This window comes from Convolutriloba macropyga, unplaced genomic scaffold (assembly GCF_964194025.1).
Source record: "Convolutriloba macropyga unplaced genomic scaffold, txConMacr16.3 SCAFFOLD_5195, whole genome shotgun sequence".
NCBI classification, from domain to species: domain Eukaryota; kingdom Metazoa; phylum Xenacoelomorpha; order Acoela; family Convolutidae; genus Convolutriloba; species Convolutriloba macropyga.
In genome coordinates, this window is record NW_027451661.1 from 603 (window position 1) to 18,050 (window position 17,448).

General features: G+C 58.9%; 2 protein-coding genes across 2 annotated transcripts; both read left to right on the forward strand.

Moving 5' to 3' along the window:
- Positions 1-4,194: 4,194 nt before the first annotated feature.
- LOC142356882 (uncharacterized) lies at positions 4,195-8,473 on the forward strand. Its single transcript, XM_075408649.1, has 12 exons — positions 4,195-4,261; positions 4,685-4,762; positions 4,878-4,970; positions 5,054-5,224; positions 5,362-5,472; positions 5,557-5,670; positions 5,793-5,882; positions 6,047-6,253; positions 6,373-6,767; positions 6,885-7,314; positions 7,409-7,671; positions 7,954-8,473. The coding sequence occupies exons 1-12, from the start codon at positions 4,223-4,225 to the stop codon at positions 8,471-8,473; spliced, it is 2,511 nt and encodes an 836-aa protein (XP_075264764.1). The 5' UTR covers positions 4,195-4,222.
- A 4,358-nt stretch (positions 8,474-12,831) lies between these two features.
- On the forward strand, positions 12,832-15,387 carry LOC142356883 (uncharacterized). Its single transcript, XM_075408650.1, has 9 exons — positions 12,832-13,017; positions 13,316-13,491; positions 13,651-13,768; positions 13,903-14,148; positions 14,276-14,356; positions 14,453-14,656; positions 14,802-14,876; positions 15,026-15,058; positions 15,157-15,387. Exons 1-9 carry the CDS (start codon positions 12,832-12,834, stop codon positions 15,385-15,387), a joined length of 1,350 nt encoding a protein of 449 aa, XP_075264765.1.
- The last annotated feature ends 2,061 nt before the right edge of the window (positions 15,388-17,448 follow it).

The following is a 17,448-nucleotide window of genomic DNA, read 5'->3' on the forward strand; positions in this document are numbered from 1 at the left end:
GCAGGTCCGCGGACTGAGGGCCAGGCACGGTCCATAGACTGACAGGAGGAGGGTGGTGACATGAGGGAGAACTGGGCAGAGAGCTCCGAGATTTCCGATCTCCTGAAGAAGTCCGCTGACATCTTGACAAATGTGAAGCGTCACATCACAACGGTGGAAACCTTCCCTGAGAGGGTGCCAGCCTTACAGAACAGCAACGCCCAGCGCAGGTAGGCACATTGCTTTGTTTTGGCACTCAACCTCTTTGACATATGCCAGTTTCTGCCGGTCACCTTTCGTTGCCACCTGACAACAGGCATCCAGTCCGGGGTCTTGCCGGAGAATCTGACCAGGTCCAACCCCCCCCCCCCCCCCCCCCCCCCCTTTGCTATCACCCTTAATCCGGCAACAGAGGCAGCAGATCCATGAATTCGACTCCTGAACTCATTCCCTGATCTGTTTTGGCATTCGAAATTGTGAGCCCTCACAGCCCTGTGATCCTTCTCTCGGACATCACCGTATCCCACAGCACCTTGTGGTGGATTTCCCGGGATTCTCTGCTCCATCAACTGGATGTTCTCCACCCCCTGACTCTCACTCCCCTCTGCCGGGGTGCAGGAGGTGAAGCTTGGGTCTGCGACTTCAGCCTTTCTTCAGCAGGTGATGAGCCGGAATTCAGTGCCCCTTTGCCACCTTGCAAGCACCCGGTGGCCGCTGCCGCAGTTGCCTAATGGTCGGTTTTTGGCCTTCAGGTGGAGAATGCAAAGCAGCTACACGCCGGCGAGGTCGAACAACTTCAGGCTGAGGCAGAGGAGCTGCGCGCACAGGTGGGAGGCACCAGAGGAAGCTCTCTTGGTCGCTTTCTGTCGCCCCGCTGACGCACCTGCAGAATGGAAGCAAGGGGCGGAGTGCTGTGGAGTTGGCTGACATCTCTTGGCGTCTTCGCTCGTTGCCTCCTTGCAGCGCAATTCCTTGTCACAGGACCACGTGGGGATGATGAAGGCTGCAGAGCTGGCGCGGTCGGAGCTCAATGAGCTGGGGGGTGAGGTGGAAAGGGCCCGGGCACAGATCACAAACCTCAACCGGTGGGTTTGCTCGTCCTTCTGCCCTTGTTTGTCTCGAGCCCCGGCTGCGCTCCCCGTGTGCACAGGCACAGCTCTGCCAAGGATGCAGGCGGCTGTTCTGTGCAACTCACCTGCCTTGTGTTTGTGCATGGCAGGTCTAGGAAAGAAGAGGCGCAGAGGTTGGAGCGGGAGCGGGCTATTGCTAGGGAGGCGTTGGAAGCCGAGAGGCAAGCTGTTAAGAACTCGTTGGAAGCGACTCGAAAGGTTGGGGGACACCCCTGCCTGGGGCGCCGCCATCATGTGCATAGGCAGACATTGGAAGCTGCGCGGCTCATGGGCGTGAATGGCTGCGAACCCATGCCAATGGTATACGGGGTAGGGCCGGCCAAAGCAGGCGGGTTGCGACAGGTCTCCTCTGAGGTATGCCCCCGGTTGCTGTTCTCCGTCAGGCCGCCCAGGAATCGATCGAGAGGGAGCGGGCCTCAGCCCAGCAGATGAGCCAGACTCTCACGCAGAGGGCCCGCAAGTTAGAGCAGGAGGCAGCAGAACCTGTCCGCCAAGGAGGGGCAGCTGGCCGATCGCGAGCAGCAGTACCAGGCAAAGGTGACTGGGCCGACGGCTCGGACCTACCGTGCAGCCAGCCCCTTGCGATCCGCCATGACTCCACCCTGTGCTGCGGGCTCAGAGAATGGCCATCGCTGTGTGTTGCTAGGTTGCAGAGCTGAGCCAGCGGGAGCAGCGGGTGAGGGAGTTGGAGAGCTCTGTGACCAAGCTGGAAGCCAAGGTGAAGAGAACGGCGATGCCCCCAGAGGACCAACCATGTGCCTGCGCTTGGAGGAGTTTTGGCAGCAGCTCCACCCCGCGGGTGGGTGCAGTCTTGCCATGCCTCTGTGAGCTCAACTGGGTTGTGTGCCTGACAGGAGCGGTCGATTCTCCAGCAAGAGCAGGCTCTCGCAGAGCAGAGAGCAAGCCAGCAGCTGCGCGAGCAGGCCCTGGAAACTGCCAGGGCTGAGGCCGATGCCCTGCTGCAGGGTCACCGGGTATGCAGCCCCCCCCCCCCTCCCCCCTCCCCCCCCCCCCCCCCCCCCCCGCGGCCCCCCCCTGGAGAAAAATATTTGTGCTCCAATTGGTTCTCTGTCTGCTGTTCGGCGGTTCTCAAGGATTTTCAAAGCGTGGAACGCTGCCTCGGTCCGCCAGGAGGAGAGCAACAAGCTGAAGGATTCGAGGCTGAAGCTGCAGCATGACAGGGGCGAGCTCGAGGAGGAAATGCAGCAAAGGGAGGCGAAGCTGCAGGAACGTGAAAAGCTGATTGAGGAAGAGATGCTGCGCATAGAGGAGGTGACCAACGAATAAACCCGTGGCCCACTTGTCCTGTTTCTTGATGTCCGCTTGCCCACCACCACTCTCGAAGACAGGCGTCTGATGCGTGGTGTCGTGTTCTTTTGTGCTGGCAGCTGAAACGCCGCGATGCAGCAAAGTCAGAGAACGAGCGAGAGCTCATTCTGGGCGACTTGAAGAAGCTGGAAGCGGCGGTCTCGTCTGCGGTCCGAGAGCTTCGATCTGTGGAGGAAGAGGAGCAGAGCGCGCAGGGGCGTCTTGCAAAGATCCTCAAGGTGTGGCTCATGTTCACGCTTTCGTTCGATTTGTTGGTTTTCGTGCTGATTTCTTCGCTCTGTGGCAATCCTCATCGACATGAAATGTGCCCCTGGGTCGGAGGAGGGGACCTGCCACTGAGCTGCTGAGTTTCTATCTCCCGGTCCACAGGAGACAGAGGCGGCAGAGTACAATCTATCCCGAACCAAGGAGGCAGAGAAGGCAACTGAGGTTGCTATCCAGGTAAAATCGAAGTGTTACATCTCTCTGGGCACGGTGAGCGTCCAAGCAGAGCCACAGCGTGTGACCGGGTGCAGCGCTCCAGCTGAGAATCGCGATGTGATGGTGGTGTGCAGACTGGCAGGGAGGAGGGTGAGGCGGCTGCGGGAGGAGTACGATGGCGCAGTCTCTGACCTGTCAGCGTTTGGCCGTGACCGTGACGAATGGCGCAAACAGCAGGAGGCAGCCATGGCTGATCTTGAGAGGGAGCGCAAGGTGCTTTCCCCAGGAGCAAAGATCTGTGTCGTGCGCTCTGTTGAATGCCATCGATTCTAGGAAGAGCGGCGGTAATGGTCTTGTCCTGACGGCGCGATTGCATGCTGGCCTGTTTTGGCAGGCTCTGGAACAGTCGATTGAGGAGGAGCGGGACGCCTGGGAGGCCGAGAGGAAGCGGAGCATGGCTGAGTTGGACGAGAGGACGGAGATGGTCAACATGCAGCAGCAGCTCGTTCAGAAGGCATCTTCTGAGGCAGAAGCCCTGGGCTTGAAGAAAAAGGTGTGAGACACCCCCCCCCCCCCCCCCCCCCCCGTCTCTAAACGGAGAGCTTTCACCAGTGCAACTAGACAAGTGGCAGCGTCATGCCTGGGCCTGGTGTCTGTACTGCAGGCAGAGAGGGAAGCCGAGGACATACGTCTGAAAGCCATGAAGGAGGAGCTTTTCAAGAAGGAAGTGGAGTCCGACGCCGTAAGTGCCGCCTGAGGTTTTTCATTTTAGCCATGTGGCGGCAGTGCTGATGCTGGCCTCTCCCGGACCTGGTGCTGACTTGCAAGCCCTCCGCCGTGCAGATGCGGCAGAAGCTGTTGCAGGACGTGGCAAACGCCCATGAAACTGCCATTGCGCTGAAGGCCGAGAAGGAGGACCTGGAGCAGAGGTCCAAAGCTGTAAAGGAGCAGGAGGACAGCATCTCCTCGTATCGGGTGAGCAAAGCCATGCCCTGTAAATGGCGCCCTCCTACCATCTCGGCAGACAGCCCCCCCCCCCCCCCCCCCCCCCCCCCCGTTCCGTTTTGGCTGCCCCACATGCTGAGTCGTTGCCGTGGCTGCAGGCCCAGCTGAAATCCGACATGCTCAAACAGCTGTCTGACCGCGATGCCCTGCTGGCAGGTGCGTGTGGGGGCATTTTGCATTGCCCACGAGTTGTTGTCATGCTCAATGCAGGCCCGGGTCGCCCTAAGTCCAAGCACGTCGCTGCGTTTGACCCGGTCACATGTCTGTGCGTGGTGTTTTTTCCCAGACTGGGAGTCGCGCCTGGAGAAACGCACCCAATCTTTGGACAGCCATGAGACTGAGCTCTCAGATTTCGCCAAATGGATGTGCGGCAGAAGAAGCTCGATGTTCGTTCTGAGGTTCGTGGCGCGGTGTCGTGACACCGTGGGAGACACACCGCCCCCCGCCCCTTCCTGCTGACAGGCACACTCGCCGCCACCACTGAAACCGTCCGACAAACAAACACGACCTCGGGAGAGGCATGAGGGAAGAAACGCTCCGTTCATTCCCCTTCGGACTTTTAGATTGCTGCCTGTCTTGTGGACAGCTCACAACACCATGCAATTTCTCAAGTTTCTGTCTCTGAATAGTGACACTGTCCGGACTTGCTGTCTCCATCCTATGCGTATCCCGGCCTCAGTGGGCGGTTTTTTTTTCTTACTGCTTTGGTCGGGCCGGGAGATGGGCCCCTGCTTCACGCCTGTTGAGATGACAGGACACAGTCATGTTCCCACAGTCGATAGGTAGAGAATGACGGACGTTGTTGTGATTTCCTGCTGCAGGAGCTTGACAGGCGCGAGCGAGAGGTGCGTGAGCAGCAATTCAAATTACAGGCATCGGAGGAGAGCATCGCAGTCAAGGTGGGCTGCCCTTCCCTCCTCCGCATCCCTATGTAGTCACCACACAAATGGTCGTACCGGCGCCCGCGATGCCCACTGTGTGCAGCTGTGTCTCATACCCGCGTGTGACTTGCAGGCCGACAAACTTGATGAAGAGAAGGCTCAGCTCGATGTGTCTCTGTCCCAGCTGAAGGGAAGAGGACAGGAGCTCGAGGCTGAGCAAGATAAGGCGCGTTTTTGGCCTTTAAAAGTGTAAATTTTCGCCTCCTGATCAGAAGGACACTGACACCTCTACCTGCCGGCGCTTTGCAGCTTTCGGAGGGGCTTTCAAGGGAGCTTGAACGTGAGCAGCAGGAGGTGGTAGAAAGAGCGCTGGCTGTCGCGTCGCGGGAGAAAGCTGCCAAACGCAAGGCTGATGAGCTGCAGGCAACAGAGCAGGAGGTTGAGCAGCGAAAGGACGAGTTGGCAAAGCGGCAGGACGCGGTGGGGACCCCCCCCCCCCCCCCCCCCCCCCTTCTTCCTTCCTCTCTACCGCGTTGCATCGGGATCCCGTCATAACCATCAAATCAATGCCATAGTGGCTGTAACCAACATGGCTTCGGTGATGGGCTCGATTTCAGGTCCGAGCAGCTGAGAAGAAGTCTGCAGAGGTGAAGAAAGACGCCGAAGCGACCGTGGAGGCCGCAGTTGCGTGGGAGAAGCATCGAGCCAAGGAAGAGGCGGCATTGCAGGTGGGTGAGCATAGATTGATCTGCCATCTGAACACCCGGCAGTTGATACACTGGTAGCGGCTCACTGGTTTCGGTACTGTGCAGGAGCTCATTGCTACCTCACGCAGCGCCCAGCAGACATCAGAAAAGGCTTCCAAGTCAGCCAAGGCCGAGAGGAGCAAGGCCGAAGCTGCTCGGAAGGCAGTAGCACGAGCAGAGGTAAGAAGTTGGTGCCGGAGTGTCCTCAAGCTGGCCCCAGATTTGTGCCGGCACTTCAACCCACAGGATGCGACCTGGCCGCGTGGTGAAGTAAACTGATGAAGTGCTTGGTGGCCTGTTAGGCTGCGCTGGAGGCCCGTGAGGCAAAGCTTCAGGACAGTTGGAAGGCCGTGCGGGCCCAAGCGATAGCGTCCAAGAACGAGCTTGTTAAGGTGAGGCCACACAGCATCCTGCCATACGGTTGAATCCCTGTCAGGGTTGCATGGTAATGGCTAGATTTTCGATGTCACCTGCCACTGCATGCATGATGGCAGTCAGTCACATGATTTTATAGCAGGTGTGCAACTGACTTTGAGTGCACCTGCGATCCCATCAGAGGAACCCTGCACACCTGGCACTGCTCTCGCAAGATGCGGAGACCGCTGCCATGGAGGGCATCACCTCCTCGTCTGGACGGATGTTGGACTCAATCGTCAACTATGACACGGTGGCGGAAGCTGCAGACAGCCTCGAGAACGTGCGCACAGCACTTTTGGAGCGGGAGACATCTCTGCAGAGATGGGCAGTCTCTCTCGAAATGGAGGTGAGGTTGGATCTACCGCGTCACTCTCCATTTCGTTTCTGAATCCCCCCTCAAACCGGCTTATGATTGTGCCCACGTACTACTGTACATGATCCCTGCTTCGTTTCTCCCTATCCCAGGCCGGCCGGCAGGCTGTCATCACCACCCACCTAGACGAGCGGCGGTCAGAGCTCAAGGTCCTAGAGGAGAAGCTGAAGGATCTAGATGCTCGCTCCAAGGAGGCTGAGGAACGAGATGCGGCCCTTGCTGATAAGGCTCAGCAGCTGAAACAGCGCCGCCAGCACCTGGATGCCCGCGATGATGAGTACCGTCAGCTTCAGGATTCCATTGATGCAGCTCAACGGGAGCTCGTGGACCAGGAGGGCCAGGTAGCGTCCAAGGACAAGGCAGCGGAGGCTGCTTTGCGTTCCGCACGGGAGGAGCTGCAGCACGCCAAGGAGGTCTCACTCGGGGCAGAGAGGACCCGCCGAGCTGCAGAGGCGCGAGAGTCTAGTGTCAGGGAGGCTGAGAGAAAGTGAGGGTCCTCCCCCCCCCCCCCCCCCCCCCCCAAAAAAAAAAAAGTGGCACTCTTTTACGTTTCATCCATTCACGCCTCCCGGCTTCGAATCTAACAGCAGCGATTGCTCCGCAGGCTTGAACAAAGGCAACGATCTGTTGATGACAGGGAAAGGTCACTTCGAGAGCAGGAGACAAAGATTGGGGAAGTCCAGCAGGCACTGTCCAAGCGGGAACGAGATTTGGAGGTTGGCCAGAGGGAACTCTCTGATCTGTCAGCCATGCAAGAGGAGCTACGCAAAAAGGAGGCGGAGCTTCAAAGGAGACTGAAGGACGTCGAGTCGCAAGAGGTTTCCCAGCTGCAAGAGGCTGCCAAGCTCGAGCAAGGGCTGGCGGAGGTGTCTCGGGGGCTGAACCGCCTCGAGGTGCTCGATGAGCGCGAGCAGCAGCTGCAGGCGGTGGAGTCTGAGCTGGCTGACTGGGAAGAGAAGCTGCGGGTAGCAGAGAGCGAATTGCAGACTGCAATGAGGCATGCCGCAGAGGACGGTGAAGCTGCGAAAGCCCAGGTAAGCCCGATTTCGCTGCCTTATCGCTGCATCACAGCTCCTTTCCGCTTGTCGCCGCCAACCAAGTCATGACTTGTGACTCTGCACCCCTCAGGCCGACAAGGCCAACAGGAGACTTGAGGAAGAGCGTGGCAAGATAGCAGAGGCGGAGAGGCGGATCGCCGCCATGGAGGAGAAGGCAGAGTCGAGGCTGAGGGAGACGGAAATGGAGTGCGAGTGGCGTCTGCGCTCCGTGGATAGGGAGAAGCGAGCCCTGGAGGAGGCGCAGGCCGTGCTGCGCGAAGACCGTGCATCTCTCAGGGACAGACAGGAGCAGTCAGCGGGCTCTGTAGAAGCGCTAAAGGAACAGCTGTTGCGGTGAGTGTCCATCCCCTCCCTGGGCCAGCCCTAGCCCCCCCCCCCCCCCCCCCCCTTACCCCTTCCTGTCAGGCTCGGCCCCTATCTCTGCTGCCTTCCAATGCCCCTCGCCCGTCGACCAGGACATGTGCCCCTGTGTCCATGGCCGTTGGCTTGCCTCTCTTTCCCGGTAGTCTTACACCCTCGACACATAAGGGTGTGTTGCATGCTCCATACAAGCAGTATTGAAAGCATTTGCCTGACTGAGGACGCGGCCGGGCACTGTCCCTGAACCAACCTCAGGCGAGAGGAGGACATTCACAAGGCGGAGGCCCGGCTGGCAGCTGAGCGGATGGCCTTACAGGTTGACCGTGAGTCCCTTCGGGGCGCCCATGATCAAGCATCAAGGGCAGAGGCTGCCGCCCGTGCGACGTCTGCCACCTTGGAAGCCCGCCGGGAGCAGCAAGCAGCAGAGGAGGCTCGCAGCCGCAGGTTGGAGGCTTTCAGGACCGAGATGCAGCGCAACCTTGAGGAGTCCCTGCCAATGGAAGACCACTTCTCTGCCTCGGGAAGCCTCAACGACTCCGGCATGCGAAGTGGTGGTGGCGTCTCCCAGCGTGATGTCAACACAAGCCGCGCATCCGAGCCACTGGGACGACATTTGCCTGATACTGTTTCACCCGGTATCACCAGCCGTCTAGAGGAAATGGCGCGGGCGGAGGCAGAGGCTCGCAACGAGTCGCGCCGCTTGCAGCTGTTGCTGGCAGAACAGGAGGTCGAGCTCTCGCGAGGCTGGCGCACGCGAAATGGCAATTCTCGATGACGACTGGGATGTCGGGGGAGCAGCCCCGCGCAGCCTTGAAATGTTGGATCATGATGGAACCGGGCAAGAGTGAGTGGGGACAAAGACCAGGCATCCACCTGTTGTTCTGAAAACCCTATCCCCCTCTTTCTACTGTAAGAACAATTTCAAGCTGCTTATGCTCACAGCCACTGCAACTATCTAAAACAGTCTATAGCACTCTTGCCAACAAGTTGTGGTCACAGGCACGGCTGATCGAATACAACATGTCCAGCTGTCTCCACTGTTGCAGCAACACTTCAACGTACTCTTGTAGCGGCCATACAAGCCTACACTCACTGGTACAGAACCGGGTAAAGGACCTGTGGCATCATCTCTGCTTGTTGAGCCACCAGCGGCATGCGATAGTCAGGCAGAAGCCCGTCTGCCGCATCGGCATAGTCGACAGCCGGGGCCCTGGGAGAATGCTGAAAAACTGGCAGCTCGTGTCCGCATATTGTAGCGGGCAGTGGCATGTGCCTGTGACCCGTGTGGCTCTCGCCTGGCAGAGGGTACCCTGACACGGAAGCAGAGGGGAGGCTGCTGTACTGAGGGACGTGAGTGGGCCATTGCACAGACGCTCTATCCTGTGATGGAACCTCGGGTTGAAGGTTGGCTCCTGTGCCACAATATCCGTAGACAAGGGGGCCTCGGGCTCCTGCCATGGCAGTCCCAATGCCGGTGGCGGCTGCACAGGAATCGTGGGATGTGGTGGTAAATCCATGTATCCTGGAGAGTTCGCGAGTTCCTGTCGCAGGGGATCCACTGAAACGGAGAGGGCGTGCCAGTCTCTCTGTCCAGGGGACTGGCGTGGTCGTGGGACTACAACAGCAGGCAGTGGGGTGACCGGAGAGAGTAGGGTGCTGCAGCGGGTCCTGGAGGGGCACCCCAGGAGTAGCAGGGCAAGAAACTGAACCGTGGCGCCAAGAGTGCTCAGCCCAGAGTGGACGGCAGACGTCGGGACGGTGGGCGGAGCGCAGAGGCACTGCATCAGCACATCGCAAAGAGTCTGCTGCATGTGGGGCTCGGGCCCCTGGAGACACGACCTTGGCACCGGGCGTGACAACCCGGGCATGCTGCCCAGCTGGATGGCCGTCTGAGAGTACGTCCTGTCTGCCAGGTGACCGTCTGCTCAGTCTGGCGCGGGGCAGAGTGGTACCAGGCTGCCTGGGGGCCGGAGGCAACTGGTTCAAGAGTCCAGACAACGAGTCCGACAACTCATCCAGGGCAGCGTTCCATTCTGCCATGGGATTCAGGGCTGATGGACTGGTGGCATTCGGGGGCGCGTGTGGAGAAGCCGACGTCCGAACGGGGCTGAGACGTTGTGGAGCTGCAGGAGAGGGCTTGTTCTCGCCATCACGCCCAAGGGCTGCAACATTGTCTTGGCCCATGAGTGGAGGATCTGAGCGGGGCATGGGGACAGCAGGCACGTCCAGAGCCATCTCGAGGGCACTCTGACCCGAGAACAAATGGGGGTACTTCTCGCGAATGCGTTTGGCGGTCAGCGCTGCCTCGCCCTGTTTTGCCTCGGTGGGCATGGCGAAGGACTCGGTGCCATCCTTTCTTGGTGGATCGTTTCTCCTTTGCGGCGCCTGCGGTGCAGAGAATGCAGGGATGAGCGCAGTGACACTGGTGAGTACTGCAATCCCGCTATCATCTGGCGAGTCCGAGCATGGCGTGAGGCAGGCATGCAAGACGATGGCGGGGTGCTGGGCCCGGGGCGGCATGGAAGCTGTTCCCCCGTGAAGGGGAGGTTGTTCTGCGCCCGAGATTCGTCTGTCACACTTACCGTTGTCTCCGGGCTAACAGCAACCCTTGTGGCGTGCCGCTGCTCAGCCGTGTCAGACAGAAGCCGCGGTGAGGTGCAGCGCACTAGCACCGGAATAGAGTCACTCAGGCTTTGAGCTGAGGCACGAGGGGGCGGCGAAGGCCGGGGGGCGCCGCTCGCAGGCTCTTTTTTCTCGCTTGGCTCATCCCTTCCCGCACGCTGCTTAATCTTCTGGCCCTCTCCGTCGCCATAAAGTTGGTGGCCCAGCATCAGCTTTGCATGGGAGGAACGCAATTCGAGGAGCAGCTGCGTGCTTGCCCTCATCTTCCTGCAGTGACACAGTTTCGGCGCACACCGTGTCCTTGGTATGCAGTATTCGGATCGCAGTTCTCTCGGACGGCTCAGGTGCTGCAGGTGGTTATGACGGCATCCATTACTGTCTAAATGCATCTCCAGGCGTGGCTCACCTTTGCGCAGATTTCGGGGTCTTTGCCTTTGATTCTGGCAGCTTTGTACAGATCGTGCGTGTTCTGCATTCTTCGTGGGGAGAGCTTTGAGGCTGGCATTGGCGCTCCATCTGAGGGGCAGCGCCTTTCTGAGATGAAGGACTCTCCCCTCGAAGCCGGCATGAGGTTCTGACGACAGGCGTTGCTCTGGCAGACACAGTGGAGGCCTGCCCTCGGTCTTCCTCCGCCTGCAGGGACACACACACACACAGTCAATTCCTGCACGTCCACAGGGGAGAGAACGCAGGGGTCGGAAACAAATGCATTCAACCAAATTTCCAAATCTTAGAACGGACAGTGTATGGAACATTTGGCAGTTGTGTCTTATGGTGGGGCGTATGCCTGAGATCTTAGGCTATTGCGTGTCTGCGGGGTCGCCGGAGATGCACGAGTGCCTTCCATCTTGAAGGACGCAGTAGTCTTTGTCCGGGGATTTGTCCTCGGCTCTACGGCATCCGGCCCCATAACGCCCAGTCTGCTGTTGCCGGCACAGCCACGGAGGGCTGGGCTGCCCAGAGCTTCCCCACCCCTGTGATCTGCCACCTTGCGCCCAGATGGCCGGACTTTTTGGGCTGCGGTGTCGCTTTTAACAGAGACGCAGCCGCTGCCCGTCTGACGCGGACTGCCCTGACGCCCCTTTTCATCTTCAGCGTCCGAGAGCTCTGCTGACAGGTTGTGATCTCTTGCATTCTCAGCGGAAGGGCCAATATCCAGGGTGTTTTTATCTGCCTGCCCATGCATCCTTGAGGTGATCTCGAGCCATGCCTTCCTTTGGCATTCCACAAAGCTGTGGCAGCGGCTGCTGCTGCTGTCGCTCGCCGGGGAACCGCTCACCACCATACGGTTGCAGCCGGAGCGAAGCCCAACCGCCCAATCGCCTGGTGAGAGGTGATTCACCACGCTTTCATCTGCCTGTCCACCACTTTCCCCGTGCGCATGTTGACTGCGCTGGAAGCAACACGGCTCCTCTGACACAAATTGGTTGGGCCCAGACTCCCCCCGCATGTTGGCGCTGGCGGACGTCCCCAGGCTGTGGCACTCGGTAGCGCTGTCGGAGTTTGATGACGTCTCCAAACAAGTCGCCATGAGCTGCTTGGCCAGCCATGCCTCTCGGGCAGGGTCAGCGGGCAGGAAAGACGTCATGGCTGAGGAGCTGTGGGACGCTTGTTCGTACGTATCAGTGGAAGTCTCGGCGACGTCCTCAGATGCATTTGACGTCCAGTCAGAGGTGTTGGGACCTGAGGCCTGCTGCGCCTTGCCGTCGCAGCAAGATTGCTCCTCCTGTCTTCCCTCCCGGTTCCGACACAGGTCTCCTCTGCGCACAGCAGCTGTGTTGTCGGAGGAGCCCATGCCGGCAATCGCTTTTTCTGCCGCCGAGGTCTGGACGGAGTGAAACCGCAAACTCAGTCAAGTAAGTGGCAATCGCCCTATGTGGTGGACAGTTTTAATCATGATCATGGTTTCAATACAGCGCAGGGTCCAGAAGGAAGCCTAGCGGGGCCAACCTCGTTACCAGCTGACGGGGTGCCGTACAAGTAGCTGTCTAACTTGTCCGTTGCGCAGTGCCTCTCCCTCATGCTGTAGCAACGCAGCAAGGCTGACAGGCGCCCACTTGACCGTGGGGTCTACTGAACAGCCCCGGGATAGTCAGCTGTGGCGAATGGCATGCAAGCCTGCTAGATTTCCATATCAACTCTTCAGTGGACCCCACACAACGGGCCACGCCTCACAGTGTCCGTGCAGATTAGCAAGGGTCCGTCAGCGTCTCAGGCATGGGTCGAGTTCGACCCCGAGCGCGCTACCTCTCCCTCTCTGTCCAGCGTGCGTGAGCTTGTTGCCGACCGCGATGCGGAAATTCTTATACGATAAGATTCTTTGGAGTGCAAGCTCTTTCCTTCAATTTTATTGCGGCCCGGCCGGGGCTGGAGGCTCTCGGGGGTTTTTTTGAGGGTGTCATCCGGGGAAGCGATGGTTAAGACGCCCGGCCCGCTTTGACTCGATCCATCTCGGCAACTCTCCCCGTTTCGCGACACGTGCCGTCTCCTGGTTGACTGTGATTTCCAAACATGGTACGAGCAGGGTACGAGTACGAGTACCCTACCTTTGCACTAGGACATTTTTTTAAAACCGTCCGGCCGGCGTCCGGTCCAGGTCCGGTCACCCGATTTCCATGCCAAACGCAACACCTGCCAGGCAATCGCACGCCTGAGTACAGCGAACTCCTGTTCGAAGATTCTGAGAACACGCTTCGGGTTGGTGCGGCAACGCGAATTGTATGCAGGGTGCAGGTCCCTTGTACCGAACATGGAGATGAGTCATCTTCCCGCCAACTCCACTGACACATCAACACAAAGAGGAGAACAGGTAAGCCTGAGTGGACGGCGATCAATGTCAGGGGTGTGACAGGGGCCCCTGAGTCCCACTGGCAACATCATTTGTGTGTTCCGTGCCCCTGCAACCACTGCCTCCATTGCGTGCGGACCCCTGCTGGCAAATGCAAACCCGAAAGGTGAACCTTGGCTGATGAGAGCCTTCACCCCCCAACGATAGCCTTTGGCTACAAAGCAGAAGAGGCGGAAGAAAAAGCCCGCTAAGATCGCCAAGACGCTGTACAAACAGCACATCACCACTGATGCAAACGCCACGGGCCTGGGCGAGCAAGCGGCAAGGCTACCGGGCAGGATGGCGACCGAGCAGCTCTGGGCATTCCAACCTAAGTCTCCAAAGTGTGGCAGTTCCCCTGCCCCTCATGCCTGCAGTATTGGGAATATACTCTTGCTCTTGCCGGCCCCGCTCCCAGCAGATGCTGTAGCTGACTCCCTGGTGATGCAGACTAGCACGCTGTCATTGACAGTGGAAGCCGTGACACGTCATGCATCTCACAGGTGGCTGCCTCCAGTCCCAAGGACGAAAATGCCCCCGGGTGGCCTGAGCTCCGCCGCAGCCGTGGAGTTGGAGCTGGAGAGAGCTCATGCACTCACACGACTGCGACGCAAGTTTCAGGTTGTGCACGTTCCCGGTTTGTGGCCTAAGCCTGCTTCACACGGAAAAAGGGGGGGTGACATGAGGGGCACGAAGGGAAAGGGAGCTGGACTAGACTTAGTGGGGCACTCCCATCGTGCTGTGCTGCATGCAAGGATCTGTGCAAGGAGGCGGGCATCGAAGTGCCACCAAAGCTTGCATTTGAGAAATGGCGGTTTGCCATGAAGTGGCGAGAGGATATGAGATCCACGGACACTGCGGGCCGTGACAAGCAGAGCAGCGGCAACAAGAGGAAGAAGAAGAAGGGTGCCGCACAGCAGCAGCCGTCGGACCCTCTGATTCCCTGCCTCGGGAAGGATTGGAGCTGCACAGCAGTGGAGCCGGGCCTCACGGCGGATTTGGTAAGCAGCAGATGTGCTGTGGTAGGGGAGAGAGGATCTGTTCGCATTCGCACCGGGTCTGGGTGGATGGCATACAGCAGGAGCTGGGATTGGTACCATGTAACACACACTGCACACTTCGCGGCAGGAGCGAGCAGGCATCAGCGAGGACTCTGCAAAGGGCGTCGCTCAGTCTCTGGCAAACGAGTCCCACAAGGCAGCTCTCGAGGTGCATCACACGCCACAGACCAGAGCTGCCTGCGACGCTGCCTCGGTGCCTAGGTCTCAGAGCTCTGTCTCATGCTGCTGCATGTTGCCTGGCCAGGTGGCGGCATTGAAGCACAAGTTAGCGTCAGGGAGGCCCCCGATGCCAAAGTCAGAGCTCCCCATCCTGACAGTGCACAAACACTCCATGGACCTCCATTGCCGCGGTCAATTCGTGAAGCTAACAGGCAGTGCACTGACAAAGCTGCAGCTTCTGTATCAGCAAAACCTACCGCTTGCTGATGGGCAGCACGCACTGCTTGAGGTGCCGATGGGCAGACCGCTCCGACCTCTCCTCCCATGTTGCGGTGTCGCCCAACCGCTTGCCGGATTTGCCATTGTGTTTAACCCTGCTTGTCCAGTCATGTGTGGTGCCCATGCTGCTGCTGCTGCTGCTGCTGCCACCGCAGGCAGGTCAGGAGAGCCCTCAGTGTGCATTCACCGATCGTCTCTTCGCTCTGCTCTTGAGGTACAAGACAATCCAGGTGAGCACAGCACACCTGCCGGTCTGGAGCTCCTGGCATGGGCTCAGAGTTGCAGCGTCCGGAAGGCACCTCAAGCCCATGGTCCGATGCCGTGGCGTACAAACACCTCTGGCGCTCACTGAGATGAAAACAACAATTGCATTCTTCAGGGGCACGGCTTCCAAGCTGCGGCAGGGCCCCAGGTACAGCGGATGGCCTACATTGGCAGCAATCATTCCGTGCTTGAGTCCTTCTTGGCAGGGCTGACCCGGCACTGATATTCTCGCCCATTTCTCCTCAGGTCTTCCGGCTTCTGACAGAGCAGCTTGGGGTTGCCTTGGAGTGCTTTGCGTCGCCGTTGAACACCTTCCTGGGAAGATTCTGTTCTGCATTCCCAGACGTGGACTGCCCATTTGGATCTCAGGGGAGCTTCTGGGGCTTTGCGCCATCGACGGGAAGCTATCAGGTGCCACTCGCTACCGTCTCTCTGATCGGCTGTCAACGAGACGGTCACCCTCTCGACGGGGGATGATGGTGGAGCTGGTGACGCTGCGAGTGCTGAGTGTGCTTCCGGCCCCGGCAGGTCAATCCCCCGTTTGTGCCGTGCATAATGGACGCCATGGCGGATCGCCTCGTCTCGTTGCTGACCGCCGCTGAGGGCGCGTCCGCTGCTCTGTCGTTCGTGGTTTTCGTCCCTGGCTGGGAGGAGTGCAAGTGCTGGTCTGTGCTGAAGACGAGTCCTTTCCTTCGCGGAGAGCTCCTGATTGCCGCCAAGGACCACGGCTACTGTGACGGGGCCTCGCACCAGCGGAGGGATAGCTTCAGGGTTTCCTGCTACGACACTGGTGAGACCCCAACAGCTGCGTTTTCCTTTCCCGTGAGATCTGCAGAATTGTTTGCAGACGACGGCAGCAGGTGGCATCTGAAGTCTCAGGCTTGGTGCTTCTGCCAGGTGCTTTCATCCTGCAGACTGCCGCGGCTTCGAGGAAATGGGTTGTGTCCACGGCGCTGCTGGACGAGCTGCGGCAGGCGATGGCCATGTCAGTCCCAATTGAGGGATCTGCAAAGCGGCAGAAGCGAAGCAGATGACCACAGAGTGTCTCGCCGCTGGCCTGCGGCGGCCGCATGCCTGCCAGCCATCTCCAGTACCATTTCATGCGCTGCGTGGCTCGGCAACGATGTGGCCGTTTCTTTAAAATGTTTGGCAGCCGTCAGAGACGTGGCCACTTGAGAATGGTTGTGACAAGCCCGCACGTGCAGCTCAGCTCCTGCAAGCCGATGCACAGCGTGGGTGCGAAGGACAATAAGACCACCCTGTGCCCTATCCGTTACCGTCCTCCCCGATGGAGCTGAAGCTTGGAAGCCTTCCTGGCTTGTGATGCACACCTGCTGACCCAACAGCTCGGTGAGTTGAGAGCCCTTCTACCTACAGCAGTAGACACACTTGGATGGGCGACTGATCGGGCAATTTGCAGGAGCGCTTTGCAGGAGCTCGAGGTGCGTCATAGTGTCATGCCAACTGTTGGCTTACAGTGTTGCAGGTGGTGTCCCAGAAAATGTTGCTACTGTACCTTTTTTATGAGGCTTGCTATCGATCAGTTAGCTAGCTAGCTGGCACGAGGAGTCTGGTGGGTTCCTGACACACGCTAACCTACCCACCCAGGCGGGTAGCGTAGTAGGGTACCTCGCCTTACGCAAAGTCCATTGATCGCCATGCGGTAGCTACCCACCCTATCTATACTTTGCTACCCAGGCAATCGGATTAGCAATCGGCAGTGCAGGTCGGTGCAGGTAAGGCACGCGGCAGGTTCGAGGTACGACGAGTACCGGGCGCGTACAGGTCATACGGAGGTCCAATATTTGTGTTAATCCTTGCCCCGCTTGCACCTCGGGGTACGTGTCGCACATGTTGTCGTGTGCTCCTACGGCTGTGCTGTTGCTACCTACCCTACTTCCCTGCATAGGTAGAGTATCTCCTAGGCCCTAGCTAGCTCTTGATGAGCCCCTCGGCTAGGAGATACTTGTAGGGTACCCTCTCTAGAGGGTAGCCACTGGCGAACAGGCCGACACATTGTATCGAGCGATTCTGTCCTAGCAAGGAAACCGGGGCCGGAAACGATCCGTCACCCGCCCAGCGTAGTGCTTACTGAACCGGATCGCCATCGGCAATGAGGGGATACTTACCGACGCGCGTGTTTCCTTCTGCAGAATCTATTCGTGCTTTAACTGTACTTTACTTACACAGTACACTAGCTAAGGATACGTGCTGTACATACTTTGCATTGCACGACCCGAGACTGACCGCCGAGATCATTCGACATGGGACAAGCCGCTGCTTGTACAGATGGACGTATGTTTCCATTGTGTAAAGGTTACGGTGCCATTACGCCTATCCGTACGATGAATGAAGGCGTCCATGCACCTCCCGAAGTCCGGGGAGAACCACGGGGTGAGCACAACGCCGACTGCAGGCTCCTCTCGTCAATTGCTTGTTAGTGGAGACGGTCTCATCGGGCCCCCTTTCGCCGCCTGAACTGCTGGCGAACGGTTACTGCGGGACTGACTGCGTGCGTGCTGTTTCCTGCTTGGCCGG

Excerpts from the sequence above, each read along its gene's own strand:
- LOC142356882 (XM_075408649.1), top strand. The coding sequence starts at position 4,223 with ATGGATGTGCGGCAGAAGAAGCTCGATGTTCGTTCTGAG. Across the intron at positions 5,473-5,556 it reads AGGAAGAGGCGGCATTGCAG|GAGCTCATTGCTACCTCACG; the intron begins GTGGGTGAGCAT and ends GGTACTGTGCAG. Across the intron at positions 6,254-6,372 it reads CAGTCTCTCTCGAAATGGAG|GCCGGCCGGCAGGCTGTCAT; the intron begins GTGAGGTTGGAT and ends TCCCTATCCCAG.
- LOC142356883 (XM_075408650.1), top strand. The coding sequence starts at position 12,832 with ATGGTACGAGCAGGGTACGAGTACGAGTACCCTACCTTTGCACTAGGA. Across the intron at positions 14,657-14,801 it reads GGCAGCACGCACTGCTTGAG|GCAGGTCAGGAGAGCCCTCA; the intron begins GTGCCGATGGGC and ends CTGCCACCGCAG. Across the intron at positions 14,877-15,025 it reads TGAGGTACAAGACAATCCAG|GGGCACGGCTTCCAAGCTGC; the intron begins GTGAGCACAGCA and ends TGCATTCTTCAG.